This window comes from Abramis brama (genome assembly GCF_963993115.1).
Source record: "Abramis brama genome assembly, chromosome: 15".
Taxonomy (NCBI): domain Eukaryota; kingdom Metazoa; phylum Chordata; class Actinopteri; order Cypriniformes; family Leuciscidae; genus Abramis; species Abramis brama.
The window spans coordinates 29,344,846-29,361,611 of NC_139977.1; the positions used below are offsets into that span (position 1 = coordinate 29,344,846).

At 36.3% G+C, this 16,766-nt stretch overlaps 1 protein-coding gene across 6 annotated transcripts in view; it reads right to left on the reverse strand.

Moving 5' to 3' along the window:
• Positions 1 to 16,520, reverse strand: part of slc4a4b (solute carrier family 4 member 4b) — a 55,354-nt gene extending 38,834 nt beyond the window's left edge. For all 6 annotated transcript variants that reach the window (XM_084136986.1, XM_084136988.1, XM_084136987.1 and 3 more), the window contains exons 1-2: positions 16,041 to 16,520; positions 1,813 to 1,883 (exon numbers count right to left, since the gene is read on the reverse strand). In XM_084136986.1, coding sequence (XP_083993112.1) covers positions 1,813 to 1,883; positions 16,041 to 16,057 — 88 coding nt within the window. In that variant the 5' untranslated portion in view covers positions 16,058 to 16,520. The remainder of the gene's footprint in view (positions 1 to 1,812; positions 1,884 to 16,040) is intronic.
• Between the last annotated feature and the right edge of the window lie 246 nt (positions 16,521 to 16,766).

Here is a 16,766-nt window from a genome sequence, read left to right on the forward strand (position 1 = left end):
GATTTGATGGAAGCCAAAAACTTTGGGAGAAAATCGGCAGAATTTTGTAATATGGATTTCAACATGGAAGAGTTGAGACTTTTTACAGTATTAAAGCAAAAAAAGCAACCGTATAAGACATTTATTTTCAATGAGAGTTGGTAATTTCCAATGCTCAAGTTCAACTTAAGGCTAAATAGAAATATTATTAATACAATTCATATTACAAATAATATTAATATAATTATTATAAAAAATTAATAATTTTAAAAACGAATCAACTAAAACTATTAAAAATGACAAAGCACATCAAATTACAAAAAAATAAAATAAATAAAAATAAAAGCTAATTCAAAATATTAATAAATACTGTAAAATAGTAAAACAACACTGGTGTGATGACGCATTGTATTCACTTTCTAAAGTGTTTGCACGGGTGAAACAGTAAAAATGTCAAGATGACATCAGCTCAGAAAAAAAGTCATTTCAGAGTTAAATTTTTACAACATTTCTTTTCTTTGGAAGAACATGTACTGATGAATCATTCACAATGAGACCAGGAACATGTGTAAGAAGGAATATCAGTCTGTTTCTGTGTTGGCATGCATTTGTGTTTTTTTCTGAGGGAAAAACTGACTCGTATCTCATACTTGTTAGATTACAGATAAATGGCAAACTTCCTGTACAGCTGATCAGGCAGGAAATGGTAAAACATCTCCAGGAAGTGGATGTAAAAACAGAAAGCACACACGCTTAGATGAACACACACTAACGGAACAATATAAGGACTAATTGCTCATCATTTCAGTCATCCATCAATCATGCTTTAGTCATCCTTCATTCATTTCATGCTTGACTTTACACAAATATGTCCACCAGACGTTATCTGATAGCACTAGTGTGTGTGTGTGTGTGTGTGTGTGTGTGTGTGTGTGTGTGTGTCCATAATGTGAAAGTCCAAAGTTCAGGGATGATGAGAGACAGAGAGAGAGAGAAACAAATATAGAAAGCGCATGAGTGTGTGAAATGCTCATGTTTGCGAATGTGTGTTTGATCTGCTTTTGATGTGAAGGTATTTTTAGATGTCTAAACCTGTAATACTTTATACATTCCACAACTGAGAGGGGAATTCACTCAGAGTGAACTGTGCTGAGTCAATTATTTATAAGCTGCAAACATGGACAAAACTGGGGCTGCAAATTTGAATATGGCCTACAGTGTCAGTATTCCACTCATTAAACACATTAAAATGATTCTATCATGAGCAACATTTGCATGGAAAGAGACATGACAATAATTTATTTTAATCCTAGAATAAAAAAAAATATAAAAAAATATCAATAAAATATATACTAATACTACTACTATATAACTAATACTATAATATAATAAAACATATATATTTATATATACTTTATAATGATTAATATAATATAATATAATATTATATTAATCATTATAAAGTATATATAAATATATCTCTGTGTGTGTGTGTGTGTGTGTGTGTGTGTGTGTGTGTGTGTGTGTGTGTGTGTGTGTGTGTGTATTAAGATAGTAAACATCTTCACGTGTAGAGCTTTGGTTTGTTACATCTGCATCACTCATAATCCTCTCCTGCCCTTAAACACAAATTACTACCAATGCAAGAATAAAAAAAATAATTAAAAAACACAGCTGGCCCTCAACAGAGAGTGAGACTGGAGTGAGTGAAAGTGAGTGTGAAACTCGATCCACAGTACGTAAGAGTACTAATCTGCAGTCGTCACAAAGGAGATCGTATATCACACAATATATTTAAGTGCGTGTGTGTGTGTGCGTGCACATGTTTCGTACCCTCAACCTCCTCGTCACACACGTTTTTGATGTAAGACGCTCCCCTGTCCACTATGGCTTCATCCTCCATTCTGTAAAAGAAAAAACATAGAGAGGGAAAGTCAAATACAAAGAAACTATAACCCAGGCTATGTCAAGAAAGAGTAAACATGTTTAATCTCTGCGCTGCACGCGCACGTTTCTCAGAACAGTGTTTCTTCTGAAGGAGTTCACTCACTTGTGTTTTAACCTTTCCCTTTTACCTTTACTTGTTTATCAGGTGTGTAAACCTGAACCAGTCTCTGGTTGTGATTCAAGTCATCACATGTCTTTCACTGAGGATTGGATGACTTGAGGGTGAACTCTTAAAGACTTGAAACAATAAGAAACCACATAGAACTCACAATATTTTAGCAACAATATAGCAATGCCCTGGCAACCACCCATAATATCCTTGTGTGGAGGTGGAAAATTTTGCATCCATGTATGAAAACAGTTGCTTTTCAACGCCGATGCCATCGTTCTTATAACTGTGTATAAAGTGATGAGGAAGCCTTTGGAGCTGAAATTCAGATATGGTTATGGCCGTTTAGTTTCCAACACGCTCTATAAGCGGTAGACCAATCACAACAGACTGGGCCATCTGACCAATCAGAGCAGAGTAGACCAATCACAACAGACTGGCTCATCTGACCAATCAGAACAGAGTAGACCAATCACAACAGACTGGGCCATCTGACCAATCAGAGCAGAGTAGACCAATCACAACAGACTGGCTCATCTGACCAATCAGAGCAGAGTAGACCAATCACAACAGACTGGGCCATCTGACCAATCAGAGCAGAGTAGACCAATCACAACAGACTGGCTCATCTGACCAATCAGAGCAGAGTAGACCAATCACAACAGACTGGACCATCTGACCAATCAGAACAGAGTAAACCAATCACAACAGACTGGGCCTTCTGACCAATCAGAGCAGAGTAGACCAATCATAAGAAACTGGACCATCTGACCAATCAGAGCAGAGTAGACCAATCACAACAGACTGGACCATCTGACCAATCAGAGCAGAGTAGACCAATCACAACAGACTGGACCATCTGACCAATCAGAACAGAGTAGACCAATCATAAGAAACTGGACCATCTGACCAATCAGAGCAGAGTAGACCAATCACAACAGACTGAACCATCTGACCAATCAGAGCAGAGTAGACCAATCACAACAGACTGGACCATCTGACCAATCAGAACAGAGTAGACCAATCATAAGAAACTGGACCATCTGACCAATCAGAGCAGAGTAGACCAATCACAACAGACTGGACCATCTGACCAATCAGAGCAGAGTAGACCAATCACAACAGACTGGCTCATCTGACCAATCAGAACAGAGTAGACCAATCATAAGAAACTGGACCATCTGACCAATCAGAGCAGAGTAGACCAATCACAACAGACTGGACCATCTGACCAATCAGAGCAGAGTAGACCAATCACAACAGACTGGGCCTTCTGACCAATCAGAGCAGAGTAGACCAATCACAACAGACTGGAGTATCTGACCAATCAGAGCAGAGCAGGCTCTCAGAAAGAAGGGGTTTAGAGAGACAGAATCCTTTATCGAGTCGTTTTAGAAAGAGCTGATGCTACAATGCATATTGTGAGAAAATTAGTGTTTTCTTTTCTTTCTTTTTTTTACTTGAACGCAGGTAAACCTATTGTTGGAGGCCGCCAAAACAAAATTAGTAACGTTTAAAATAGCATAATTGGGCACTTAAAAAAATTACTAACTCCAAACATTTGAACAGTAATGTATATCATATAGGCTGGACAAGATTTTTACTTCAGAAACAACTAGCGAGAAGAACAACTGTTTACTTTAATACATATTCTCACTTCCTATTCCGTTATTTTAGTTTCTCTCTGACACTTTTATCCATGAGGTCGGTGATGTTTAGATTCACAGCTGGTCTCTGTCTTCTTTACGCATGTATATCTCTTCATTTCTTACACTCTGTTATACAATCGTTTGATTGAAGCATGTATTATCCATCCTCGCTTACGGGGAAGTGAAGATTTCACAGTATTTATCCCTCATGTCACTCTTTACTTCATTTCCTGAGTTCTTCAGAATGACGAGCAAAGCCCAGGTGGTCATGTAACCTGGTTAGATGAGCTATGTTATCTTGTGATTAATATACGTTAAACATGAGCTGGATGTACTGTAATCTCTCTGTTTATCATAACCCCTCACACACCCTGAGGAAGCCAGACTGCCACATAAACCGATGGATAAGCATTTGACAATCGGATTTCTGGCAGCGCATCAACTCTCTGCATTTCAAACTAAATAAAGTTTATTCATCCCTAGTGGAACACAGGCGGGAAATAGAGCGTGAGATGTATTTAACAGATGTTCATCAAGTGGTGCGAATCTCTCGAAACGTTCTTGGTCATATTTCACCCGTAAAAGAAACAATTAAGATATTACTCATATATAGCCTACAAATATAGTGCTTAATATTTTTAACATATTTTTGCATTGTGACATAGTAATTATTAATATTTTTTCCTCATAACTGTGATGAAAAAATAAGAAATGTTTGATTTAAATATAATTAACAAATTAGTCAATTAAATTGTGCATATATATATATATATATATATATATGATTATTATGAATAATAAAGCAATATATTTAGTTAATATTAATTGTATTGCATTTCATTTATGCTGATGCAAATTAAATTAAAAAAAATCTGTAAAAAAAAAAAACTAATTCAGGGGTAAAAAAGATCCTAACTAATATAGCATAACTGTATGCATACAGTACAGGTAAAAAGTTTGGAAACATTTCTATTTTTAATGTTTTAAGTCTCTTATGCTCATCAAGCCTGCAGTTATTTGATAAAAAATACAGGGGGAAAAAAAACAGTAATTTTGCAAAATATTATTACAATTTAAAATAATGGTTTTCTATTTTAATATGCTTTAAAAATTAATTTATTCCTGTGATGCAAAGCTGGATTTTCAGCATCATTACTCCAGTCTTCAGTGTCACATGATCCTTCAGAAATCACTCTAATATTTTGATTTGATACTCAGTTGAACCTTGATATATATAATATTCATTGTAAGTTTATATTTATAATACAATATAATAAATATTAATAATAGTATATATTTTATTGTTTTATGCTGATAAAATCTTAAAATTTGTGATTTGAGAATCACATTCAGAATAATGAAAAATGACGACTTTGATGATCTAAAACATCTCAATGCATTTTGATGATGTAAAATATATAAATGTGCTTAATTGTCACAAATAAAAAAAAAAGTTAAAATAAAATATGCTCTTTATGAAAATGCTTGGGTGTTTGGGGGAGAAATATGACATAGTAGAACTACAAACTACAACCACAAAATCTGTTACCTATGGAGAGACTGATCAAACACACCGATGGATTGGTTTATTACGGTTTATGATCATGAGGAAAATCATGAGACCCGGGCAGAGGAATGTCATGAAGCTAAAGTAAATACAAGCAATAAAGGTGTGTAACTGACTGACGCACGAGCTCCCAGCAGCCCTAGTACCATGTGTACCTATTCAGAGGTGGGACAAATGACACATTCATAAACCACACTGATAGCGACGAGGAACATTATCTCCTGCCAATTACACACGTGATCTCAGAACCTGACGTGGTTTACAGAGGCGATCAATCAAACAGCCAACAAGATGTTGTCTATAACATACAAATGCTTCCTGGGGTCAAAGGTCATGTTGAATCTGACACCTGAGGGTGGGGAAGTGGTTTATTAGGTGCTTGAGACAGTCATTGAATATAGTCCTTGAAGTAAACTTGAGTTGTGACATGTCTATTAGGCTAAGTTGTAAATTTAGATACTACACTAAATACACAACAACAAGCACAGCTTGGCTCTCGTAGCAAACTCTCACAGCCACGTAAGCAAAGAAAGAGTGAAAGAACGAAAGAATAGCAACATCATTGTGTAAGTGGGATTTCAACCGAGCTTTTAATAAGACCTTCTGATCTTTAAATCCTTCTCATATGCTCTAATTCCTCAAATGTAACGGCTTCTGTGGGAACGGCACTTTGTTTCGGTTTAATCCGGTCTAAACTACTTGCCAATTTGTTTTGTTTTTTGTTTGCAATTAACTTTATGATCCAAGCAAAACAAGTCATTTCAAAAGTAACAGGATTGTTTGCCAGATATGCAACTACGCATTAGCCCAGCATTTATATTTAGCTTTTAGCATTTAACATGAGACCAGATCACGACCCGCAGAGAAAAATATAAACATCTTGAGAAATCACCGAGGTCAATTCAAATTAATCATTTAACCGAATCTGTTGATGAGGTTCACATAATAAATTGATCAAAATGGACAGTAAATACATTTATAATGTTACAAAAGGCTTCTATTTCAAATAAATGCTGTTCTTTTGACCTTTCTATTTATCAAAGAATTCTTAGGAAAAATGTGTTTCCAACAATAATAATCAGGAATGTTTCTCAAGCAGCAAATCATCATATTAGAATGATTTCTGATGGATCACATGACACTGAAGACTGGCGTAATGACAGACTTCTGGGGGCCCCAAGCAAAACTTTGTCTGGGGGCCCCTGACAATGCGTTCATAACAACCCCAAAATGACCCCCAACCAAACAATGGGTTAATAATCAAATGTAATAAAAATCTTCTTCACCGTATACATTAATTCTTATTAAAGTTACTAAAGTTGTTCAGTGTTCTCTCGTTTTTGTTGTTGTTGTTGTTTGATTAAAGGTGCTCTAAGCGATGTCACACGTTTTTTAGGCCAAAACATTTTGTCACACACAGCAAACATCTCCTCACTATCCGCTAGCCGGCTGTCCCCTGAACACACTGTAAAAAAACGCGGTCTCTGTAGACAGCCCAGGCTCCACAAACGGCAACAAAAACAAACTGGCCCAGCCTGGACCACGAAACAAAACAAACTGTTCCAGCCAATAACCGACAAGAAGGATTTGGGGGGTTAGTGCGCGGATGAGGAGGAGGGAGGGTCGAGCTAGCCTCCGTTTTGTTTGACAATACTTCGAACGTCAACAAGAAGTGACGTCACCCAACATCACTTAGAGCAACTTTAACATTAGATGACACAGACAGCAGGTTTATTAGGCTGCTGTCACTTTAAGACCAAATGCACAGATCTAATATACTGACAAGCATTCGGTTACTTTCCCAACTGTTGATGTAAATGATTGCGTTTAAGTGAAAATTCACCAAGACGGACATCTTGACATATTTTTGTGTGTATTTGTGTGTTTAAGTAGCCTGGAAATCCAGACCTAAATCTAAAAGACAAATGGTCTGGCGTCGACTAATGAAACTCGGCCAGCTCGAGGGGCGGCACCAAGCATGCATTTGAAAATCTCACTGCACGCAATTGGATAACACTACGACCAATCACAACAATAAACCCCAAACGCTTCCAGCGGAGCTAACTGGTGGATTAGACTCTTACCGTATCCAGTCGGCAAAACAGCAAAAACGTCCTTCTTGCAAAGGAACGATTCGAGCGGCGTCTTCTGTTCCTGTTTTAGATAAAAAGCCAAATCTAACTCGTTCATTGTAGCGGCCAAAGCCGTTTCAAACAACTGGTGTTCATCCATAACCATCTTGCAATGTTTACTAATGACTTCGACGTCACAGCGCTGTCGTCATCCGTTTAGCTCACCTCTGGCCCAACTTGTGCTCTCGCGAGAACTCTGGATTACCAGGCTAGTGTTTAAGCGCACGCGCACAGAAAGACGCCTGGAGTAAAGCGTCTCTTTCGCAGCTCAATGCGCTCTTCAGCTTTGATCACAGGAATAAATGACATTTTAAAATATATTCAAATACAAAACAGTTCTTTTAAATTGTACAAATATTTCACAATATTACTGTTTTACTGTATTTTTGATCAAATAAATGCAACCTTGGTGAGCAGAAGAGACTTCTTTCAGAAACATAAAAAAAAATCGAATCGCCCTTAAACTTTTGAACTTGGTTCCACAGAAGAAAAAAGTCAAACGGGTCTGTCATCAGTGCCCGTAAATGACAGAATTTTCATTTTGGGTGAACAACAATCCCTTTAAGCTGCAAATTAAACATGAAGTCATGCGGTTGAGGGATAATACTATGTCATTCCCGGCAGCCATTGATCGGCCATATAAGTTCTCAGCAGTTAGTTTAGCTTAGCCAGCGTGTTAAGCTAGAGTTTAGTGCAGCGTCTGTTTGAGGCATTTGGAGTAACAGATGGTGTGACGGTCAGGCCGAATGGTGTAGATTTCTTTAAATCCTGAGCAGCTAGAGCCAGTTAATCATTCCGGCTGACAGGAGAAAGAGAAGTGGAGAAAGTCTTGGTGGCCAGACCTGATCTTTACAATCAATAATATCATCCTTAATTAATCAAACAAGTGCAGACCAATGTTTCTTGAGCAGTAAATCATCATATTAGAATGATTTCTGAAGGATCATGTGACACTGAAGACTGGAGGAATGATGCTGTAAATTCAGCTTTGATCACTGGAGTAAATTACATTTTTAAATGCATTAGAACAGAAAACAGTTATTTTAAATACTAATAATATTTCACAATATTACTGTTTTTTGTGATACCCGAGACACCTGTCTGTCTGGAAACAAAAGCATGTTTATAAAGCACTAGGCTGATAAAATGAGCACTTTTGAGGAAGAATTACTCAATGGATTTGCCATAGATTACCAGATTAAAGTCATCAAATCTTTGTTTTGTTTGAGACGCTTAGTAGCAAGTTAACTAAACTGTATTTTCCACTTTGTTTTCTGTCAATAATTTGATAAAAAAATAAAAAATGATATATATATATGTGTGTGTGTGTGTGTGTGTGTGTGTGTGTGTGTGTGTGTGTGTGTGTGTGTGTGTGAATGTGAATATTTAGCATTTATTACTTAGGACAGATTTTTTAATTTGTTACATTATTTATTAATCTTTGTTAACGCTAAAATACACCTGTTCATTGTTAGTTTATTGTTAGCTCAGGTCTATGAAATAATATTAACAGGTACAACTTTTGATTTTAACAATGAATTGAATGTTAAAATGAACATTCTAGAAGTATTTTTTTATTAATAGTTCATGTTTATTAATGTAGTTAACAAATGAAAGCATAAAGAGTGCAACAGTCGGAATCCGGAAGTAAAAACTCTATTCATTTTCTCCATAGGGAAACTGATTTTTAATGGTAACTTATAAAGATTTAAAGACAGCCCTACTGAGGTTGTTAATCGATGGTATTTGCTTTTGGTGAAGCCATCAGTCATCAGCCTACATTATTTCAACATAATTTAAAATAACCAGTGGAATTCGCAGTGAAAAACTACATTGATGCTGTACAATTCCACCAATCAGAGAGTCAAAATGTCAAAAAAAATCTTCTTAGCTCCACCCACTCCCATGAAGCACATGTAATTGAGTCGATCTACCTAAAATTATTAAATATTTGCATTATATATAAAGTTTTACATTTCTCCATCATTTTTATGCTGTTTGCAATGCCTCATGGGATTGTAGAATCCCTATGGGAGAAATGAACGGAAAAAATAGTTCCAGAACCAACACCGCTCGAAAAAGTGGATGGGCACTAATGTACATATCGTAAAGTGTCACAAGAATAAAACACTGTGATTGGTCACTTCATCAATCAAACGTCCTCTTCCTCTTGATGTGACTATAGATGACGAGCACAAACCACCATAAACCAGCCTGGACTAACAGACATTCATGCTGGTCTAAGCCGGGATCCCAGGACGTCTGTGAGTTCCTCAAATAACTGCAGCAACTGAAATAAGGAGAAACTTCGTTAAGCTTCACTTCCCTAAAAAAAGTAGTTTGCAGACCCCTCACAGAATGAAATACATCTACACTGAACACCTGTACAGGAGACCAGGGTGTGTTGAGTCTGTCCTCTCCATCTTCTGTCATCTACACCTCTTTTCCTCATTCCATGTGTAATCTCTCTTCCTGCCAGTCAATGTCATACAGCCATTCTTTCCTTTAAGTACAAGGCTTTCTTTGTTTTCTACAGAACTTTTTCTGTCTTCTGTCTCTTCCTCATATTATGTTCTCTCCATTGTATTTTCTCTCTCTTTCTGTTCCTCTTTCTATCTACATCTCCTGCACACTGACAGACGGGATCAGGATGCAAGGATCTAGGAATTAACCCTTGCTTCAACAACTTACACAACACAGTCCGATCTAAAACAAATGATTACAAAGCTGTCGAATTAAACTAATAAACAGTGTTCTATAGCAAGAAACAATACATTTCCTTTTAGAAGTCATTTGTTTTAGGTACATAAAAGAAATTGAATTGTAAAAAAAAAAAAAAAGAGACATTTAGAAATAAAAATTGAGGATTTTTTTCTTTCTTTTCATTTTAAAGAAATGCTTTACTTAACCTCCTGAAACTGAATGAAATTTCCAACTTAAACTGTCATAAATCTTGAAAGCCTTGAAACACATACTTCAGTTTGGTCACTTTTTAAAGACGACACTTGGCAGATTATTGCACAAGTGAAAAAGTTTTAGTTTATTATTACAAAAAAAAATGCTCAAAAACACTATTTTTCAATTTTATATGAAATACATATTTTCCAAAACATGTTTTACTGTAAAACTATGAAAAATCAAAGCCAAAAATGTAAACAAGTTGTGCTCCAAATTTGAGGTTGATATCTCTTATAGATATCTCTTGATATATCTTATTTATGATTTCAGTAAGATTTTGTTTGGGTGCAGTACCAAACGTTTCCACTAATTGAAATCCGCTTCCCGTACGTTTCCAAACCGGCCGTCGAAAAATACAAGTTTGACTATTTTTTTCAGGACAATTTAACCTTTTCGATCATGTCTATGATCTTTTTGTGTTCACATAGCAAGTGCCAAAAACTTTACCAAGTTTCGATGAAGTAAAAAAAAATTATAAATAAATCCACAACATACAATTTTTTAATCAAAAATTACTGAAGAGCACCAGAGGGTTAAAGCCTTTATAAATAATGTATTAATTATGCCTTGTAAAGAACCTTATTAATGCATTGTATGGGCTCGTATAATAACCGTACCCAGTTATCCAATACTCATCATTGTTACACCTTTAGAAAGTATAAAACATGTATTAAAACACACAACAAACGAAAAACACATTTAAGATGTAACAAGGAATCTGAATATTATAATGCTCGTCAACTTTGGTTAAAATTTATTAATGAAAATATATAATGCATTATAACATGCATTATGAATATCTTTATAGTACATTAAAGTATAAGTAAAGTGTTTAAGTAAAAGTGGTTATGTAATAATTACCGAAAGTTCTATATGTTTTATATACATATGAAACATATTAACATTTCTTTCAAATGAAATTTACAAATAAAATAATCTCTTACATCGTCTAATGTCTGATACATAATTTGGTTGATTAGTGTAAAACATTAATAAACCGACGTAAATCTCTCTCTGTCACACAGTGGCATGATGGCAAAGTTAATTTAGAAACTAGGTCAACACTTAGTTTAGCATATTGAAATAATGTTAATGTTATGAATGATTATACAGTGTTACTGAAGATTATACTGGAAATTACAGAGAATCTCAAGCATTTATAAAGGGGTCATAAAAGAGTGACATTCCCTGATCTTACAGATAAATGAAACAATAAAATGCTTTTACAATATTTTTGTCACCTTGCAACTCTGGAATAACCGAGGAATTCCACACACTTCAGCACTTGTCACTTAGACATCAGTCAGTGAATATTTGCGAGACAAGCCTAAACACACAGTGACCACAGCAGTCAAACAGTGATATGAACTTCCAAACGCCTAAAACACATGTCTGGAAGAGACCGCAGGATCCCAACAAGATCCCTAATCGTATGACATCTTTTACTGGCAAAGAGGAGAAACACCGGGGTGATTTATAGGACAGGAGCTAATCCAAGACATCAAGCTGAGACAATCAGGAGTCAGAATGACAAGTCATTGATTTAAAGTCAACATGAAACAGCAATCGCAACATATTTCCAAGCGAAACAGGATATTAAATGAGAAAAAAAAATTAGACTTGATTTTAATAGGACTTGATTGGTTGAACTGGTCAAAAAAAAATTAAGAAGCATCTCCACGGATCCCATTGGTAATGCTTCTGTTACAAATCTATCATTATTTGTTATTATTGCCATGAAACATGTAATATTAAGTAATATATATATAGGCTATATATATATATATATATATATACTGTATATATATATATATATATATAAAATATATATATATTTTCTTATTTTTATGTGACCATGTACCACAAAACCAGTCACACGGGTAAATTTTTTTAAATTGAGATGTATACATCAAAGCTGAATAAATAAGCTTTCAATTGATGTGTGGTTTGTTATGATAGGACAATATTTTGTCAGAGATACAACTATTTTAAAATGTGGAATCTGAGGGTCCAAAAAAATCGAAACATTAAGAAAATCACCTTTAAAGTTGTTCATTTATGTTGGCGATTGTGCTGCATTCACTCATAAAAATAAATGTTTTATAGATTTATGCTAGGAAATTTAAAAATATCTTCATGGAACATGATCTTTATTAACATCCTAATGATTTTTGGCATAAAAGAAAAAACAATATTTTTGTCCCATATAATGTATTGTTGTCTATTGCCACAAATATACCCGTGCGACTTGTGACTGGTTTTGTGATCCAGGGTCACATATCATAGTTATCAATTTATTTATTTATTTATTTTATATGTGTGTGTGTGTGTACATATACACAATATAGTGTATTTTAAAACTATGGTATTGCCAAAACTATAAAAAAAAAATATATAGTGTGTGTGCATATACACACACATATACACACACACACACACACTTTTCACCAAATGCCTGTAAATCTAGCAGCTCTGCGTCAAACTCCGGAACCTCAAGTTCACATATGAAATCAGCGCTGCGCTCCTGATACATAAATCCTTCTATTTCAGAACACACTGCGTATCGCTATAGAAACCCAGCGGCTCAGGGCCACTTCTGTCCGTCGTTCACAGGCGAGAGATGACCTCACTCTCAAGGAGAAAAAAAGAGATAGAAGAGTCAAGGCGAGCATTTCTGAGGGCAGAGTCTACAAAGGACATTCCACTGCGACTGCATTTCCCCTTGTGAAACTTCCGTTCACAATACCTGTGCAGGTGAGACAGACAAAGCACCAGGAAGATGTTCGGAGTGATGTCTGTGTGCTTTCAGACAGTCAGAGGAAGGGAAAGAGCAGTCACGTACAGATCAACAGGTGTACAACACCTGTCGCACTTATTCAATGCTGTCGTACACACAGACAGATAAGCCTGTGTGAGTTCAGGTTAGGAATCAGGAAAAATCACACATTTTCCCTGTGAAATCCCTGCTATCTTTCAGGTGTGGTGGGATCATTGACAGCTTTAGATTCTGAAAGACAGATTCAAATACCATGGTGTCATCAATGATTTTGTAAACCTGTAAAAATGGGCGACTTAAAGCAGCGCGACAGTAACATTAGAATGAACGGGATGAACTACATCAGTTATTAATCCAGTTATTAGAGAGACAGAGAGAGAGATTAAGTGTGTGAATTACCTGAGTCTGTGTGTCTCTCAGTGTGCGGAGGCAGTGTCTCTACTAATAATGAAACTGTAAGTTTATCTGCTTCAAGAACAGCACCGTTATTACCTTGCTAGTGAGAAACGTCATGTAGCTTTTAAGTTGCTAACTATTTTACTGATAAACTCACCAGAGCAGCGCTAACACGTTCCTGTGCGAGTGTGACTCCGTACTTTATGTGTGTGCGTTTGAGAGGGAGAAAGTGAGAATGTGCTTTCCGTACATAAAATGTAATTTTGTGGCAAAAACATAGGAATAATTTGTCATTTTTTTTATCCTATTGTTGACTAGATCTATTTGCTTGATCAGGTTTTGGTTCTTTTGCTGTTGATCGGCTGTAAAGACCTTTGAAATAACTGAAGTGATAAAGACATGCCTGAACTACTGAAGCCGTGCGTTTCCCTGAAAATAACTGCACACCTTAGAACATTCCTCAACCAATCAGAATCAAGCATTCAACAGCCCCGCCCATAGTATAGCAAAATATAACTACAGCCTTGGCAACTAACTGAAATAAATGCGTTTAAGTACTAGGAACTAAAGTTTAAATACAAAAGCTGAATTACTAAAACTAAAGCTGAAATAAAAGACAAAACAAAGCACATAAAATTACTACATTTAAAATTAAAACATTATTAATAAATACTATAATAGTATATAAATAATACTTTTTTATTTACATGTGCCATAATAATACCATGATTTTGTTTGAGTACCACATCAATACCATGGTATATGCATCAAATGGTATTACTATAGTACTTTAAAATACATCATAGTACTCAAAGGTACTTTAAAAAACCTGGCACTACTTTGGTCGCAATGGTACTAGATGACCAAAAACATATTTTTAAGTACTTGTAACTACCATGGTATTACGATTTTTGTGAGCATGATACCATGGTTATACTGCGTTTAAATACCACACTATATGGATATGGTAGACTAACAATCACAGTACTCTCTGTAAGTGTTCATTTCCCCGCAATCAACAAGTTAGTGCTTATTTAAGTGTAAAAATCCTAATGTCTTTAGCACTGCATAAGAAACCAGACACCACATGATCTATCCACTCCATCTGAAGAGCCCTATTGGTCAAACAATGTGATCCCTGCAGGCAGCTGGCTCTTTTTTTTATGACAGCACAAGTTGCACAGAACTAAAAAGAGATCAAATCCCGTTTGCAGCTTGCATCATATCCAGCCACCAGATTCAGGAAGGCTAAGCGACGCACGCATTGCTCCTGGACGCTAAGGACCTAATTGGTTTTGACAGGAGCTTCTTGGAAAAAGATTACTCTGACAGTTCAAGCCGCGGCTTCAGGGAACCTGTAAAGAGGGCGACTTAAAGCAGCGCGACTTGGCAGTAACATTAGAATGAACAGGATGAACTACATCATACATCATGTGTTGCCGGTGGAACCCCCTGTTAATGGCCTCAGGAAACCCCATGAGAGATTTCATTCAGATAAAACATGAAGGATCTTCAATGGTTCTTGGGTTCGGCAAAGTTAAACACTTGGTTCCATGAACAACCATTAACATCCGTGGAATCTTTCAATTGCACAAACGGTTCTTTAGATTATTAAAATGTTCTTCACACCATGAATTCTTATTTTTATTTTAAGAACTATTCACTAGCATGTTTGGGGAACCCTAAATGTTTCCTCTATGGCATTGCTCGCTATGAAACCCCTCTTTTAAACCTTTATATTTAAAAGTTAATTTTTCAGATGGCCAAAAAGTTCTCGATGTTCCATTAGGTTCTTGTTCTTCAGATCAAGCGTATTGATTTCAGGGCTGTTTTTCTAAAGACGTAGGGAATAAAAAGTGAGTGTGGAACCTATAAGGTTCTCTGATGGAATTAAACAGACACTTTCAGTTGTTGATAATCTAGGACAGTTTTTGAAGCACCAGTTCACAGATGGTTTCTAAAGAACTGAAGGATAAGTTCTCTGAAGAACCTCGAAAGATTCTCATACACTCTTAAAAATAAACTATTCTTTTCAAGCATTTAAAGGAACAATTCAGTGAACAGTTGCAAAAAGAACCATATTTTTTTGTCTTAGAGTGAAGAACATTCTAAAAACATTCTATAAAGAACCTTTTGTGCGATGAAAATGTTCTATGGATGTTAAAGGTTCTTCATGGAACCACTGATGCCAATTTAACAACAGCAAAAAAGCACCTTAGAACCAATGGGAGTGCATGAAACTAACACTATGATGATGTTTGAACATTTAGGATGTTCATGAGCTGTCAAACATGCATATGCCCAGTTTAATGTCTTTAATAGATAATCACCTCCGTCCCTGAAATTCGAGCCCTAACCGCAGATCTGTTCCTCTGTCCTGGAGGATACTGTTACACCTTTACTTTTTGGTGAAGAAGCAGGACAGATCCAGTGTGGGAGGGCTGTTACACTCGACCCAACCATGGAAACAGAACTGATCTCGACTGAAACTCTCTGAGGAAGATTGCACGCAAATAAAAGTACTCACTTGTTTTTGTCGCTCATGTTGCCTGTATTGTGCGGGTTCTCTTCTGCCAGAGACCCTGTTTCTTCCCCTCACGCTGAGTTAAAAGTGCGTCCGGGCTTCACAAACACTTTCAAAATACGCGCAAGTGCAAATTCGCTCCAAGTTCAGCGTGTCTGGATGCGTAAAAGCAGGAACACATTCAGAGACTCGCTTCTGTTTTATCAGGAGCCAGAGATATTTCACTGCTGCTTCTGCTAACTACGATACATTCAGCCACCCCAGCAGTCATAACGCAACAGGCTCACGAACTCTCTCTGTCCCGTCGGAAAACACTCCACGTTGCGCGTAAACCTGCCCGCGTCGCGTCGCGGTTCTCAGCGCCCGTCTTGAGTCTTGTTCCATATTTAAAGATCTCGCCCTCCTCCAGCGTGACGCAGCAGTGGGAGGATGAGGCGCGAGAGGTCACGCGTGTGAGATGCAACAGCGAATACCTGCATCCTCACACAAACACGGAACACACATGAAAAACACTGAGATTTAGGGTTAGAGGTTTTTTTTCTAATCTTATATGCTGTGTAACATTACTTGAGCAACTAATTCCTAATAGTCAAAATAATACATAATATTAGCCCATAATAAAATAGTCAATACTAGTTACTAGAGCTTTAATGTTGGAAATATTTAGTCAATCAATACTCAGTACTAGTATGACTTAAGTATGCTAACTAAATCAATATTATATTATAA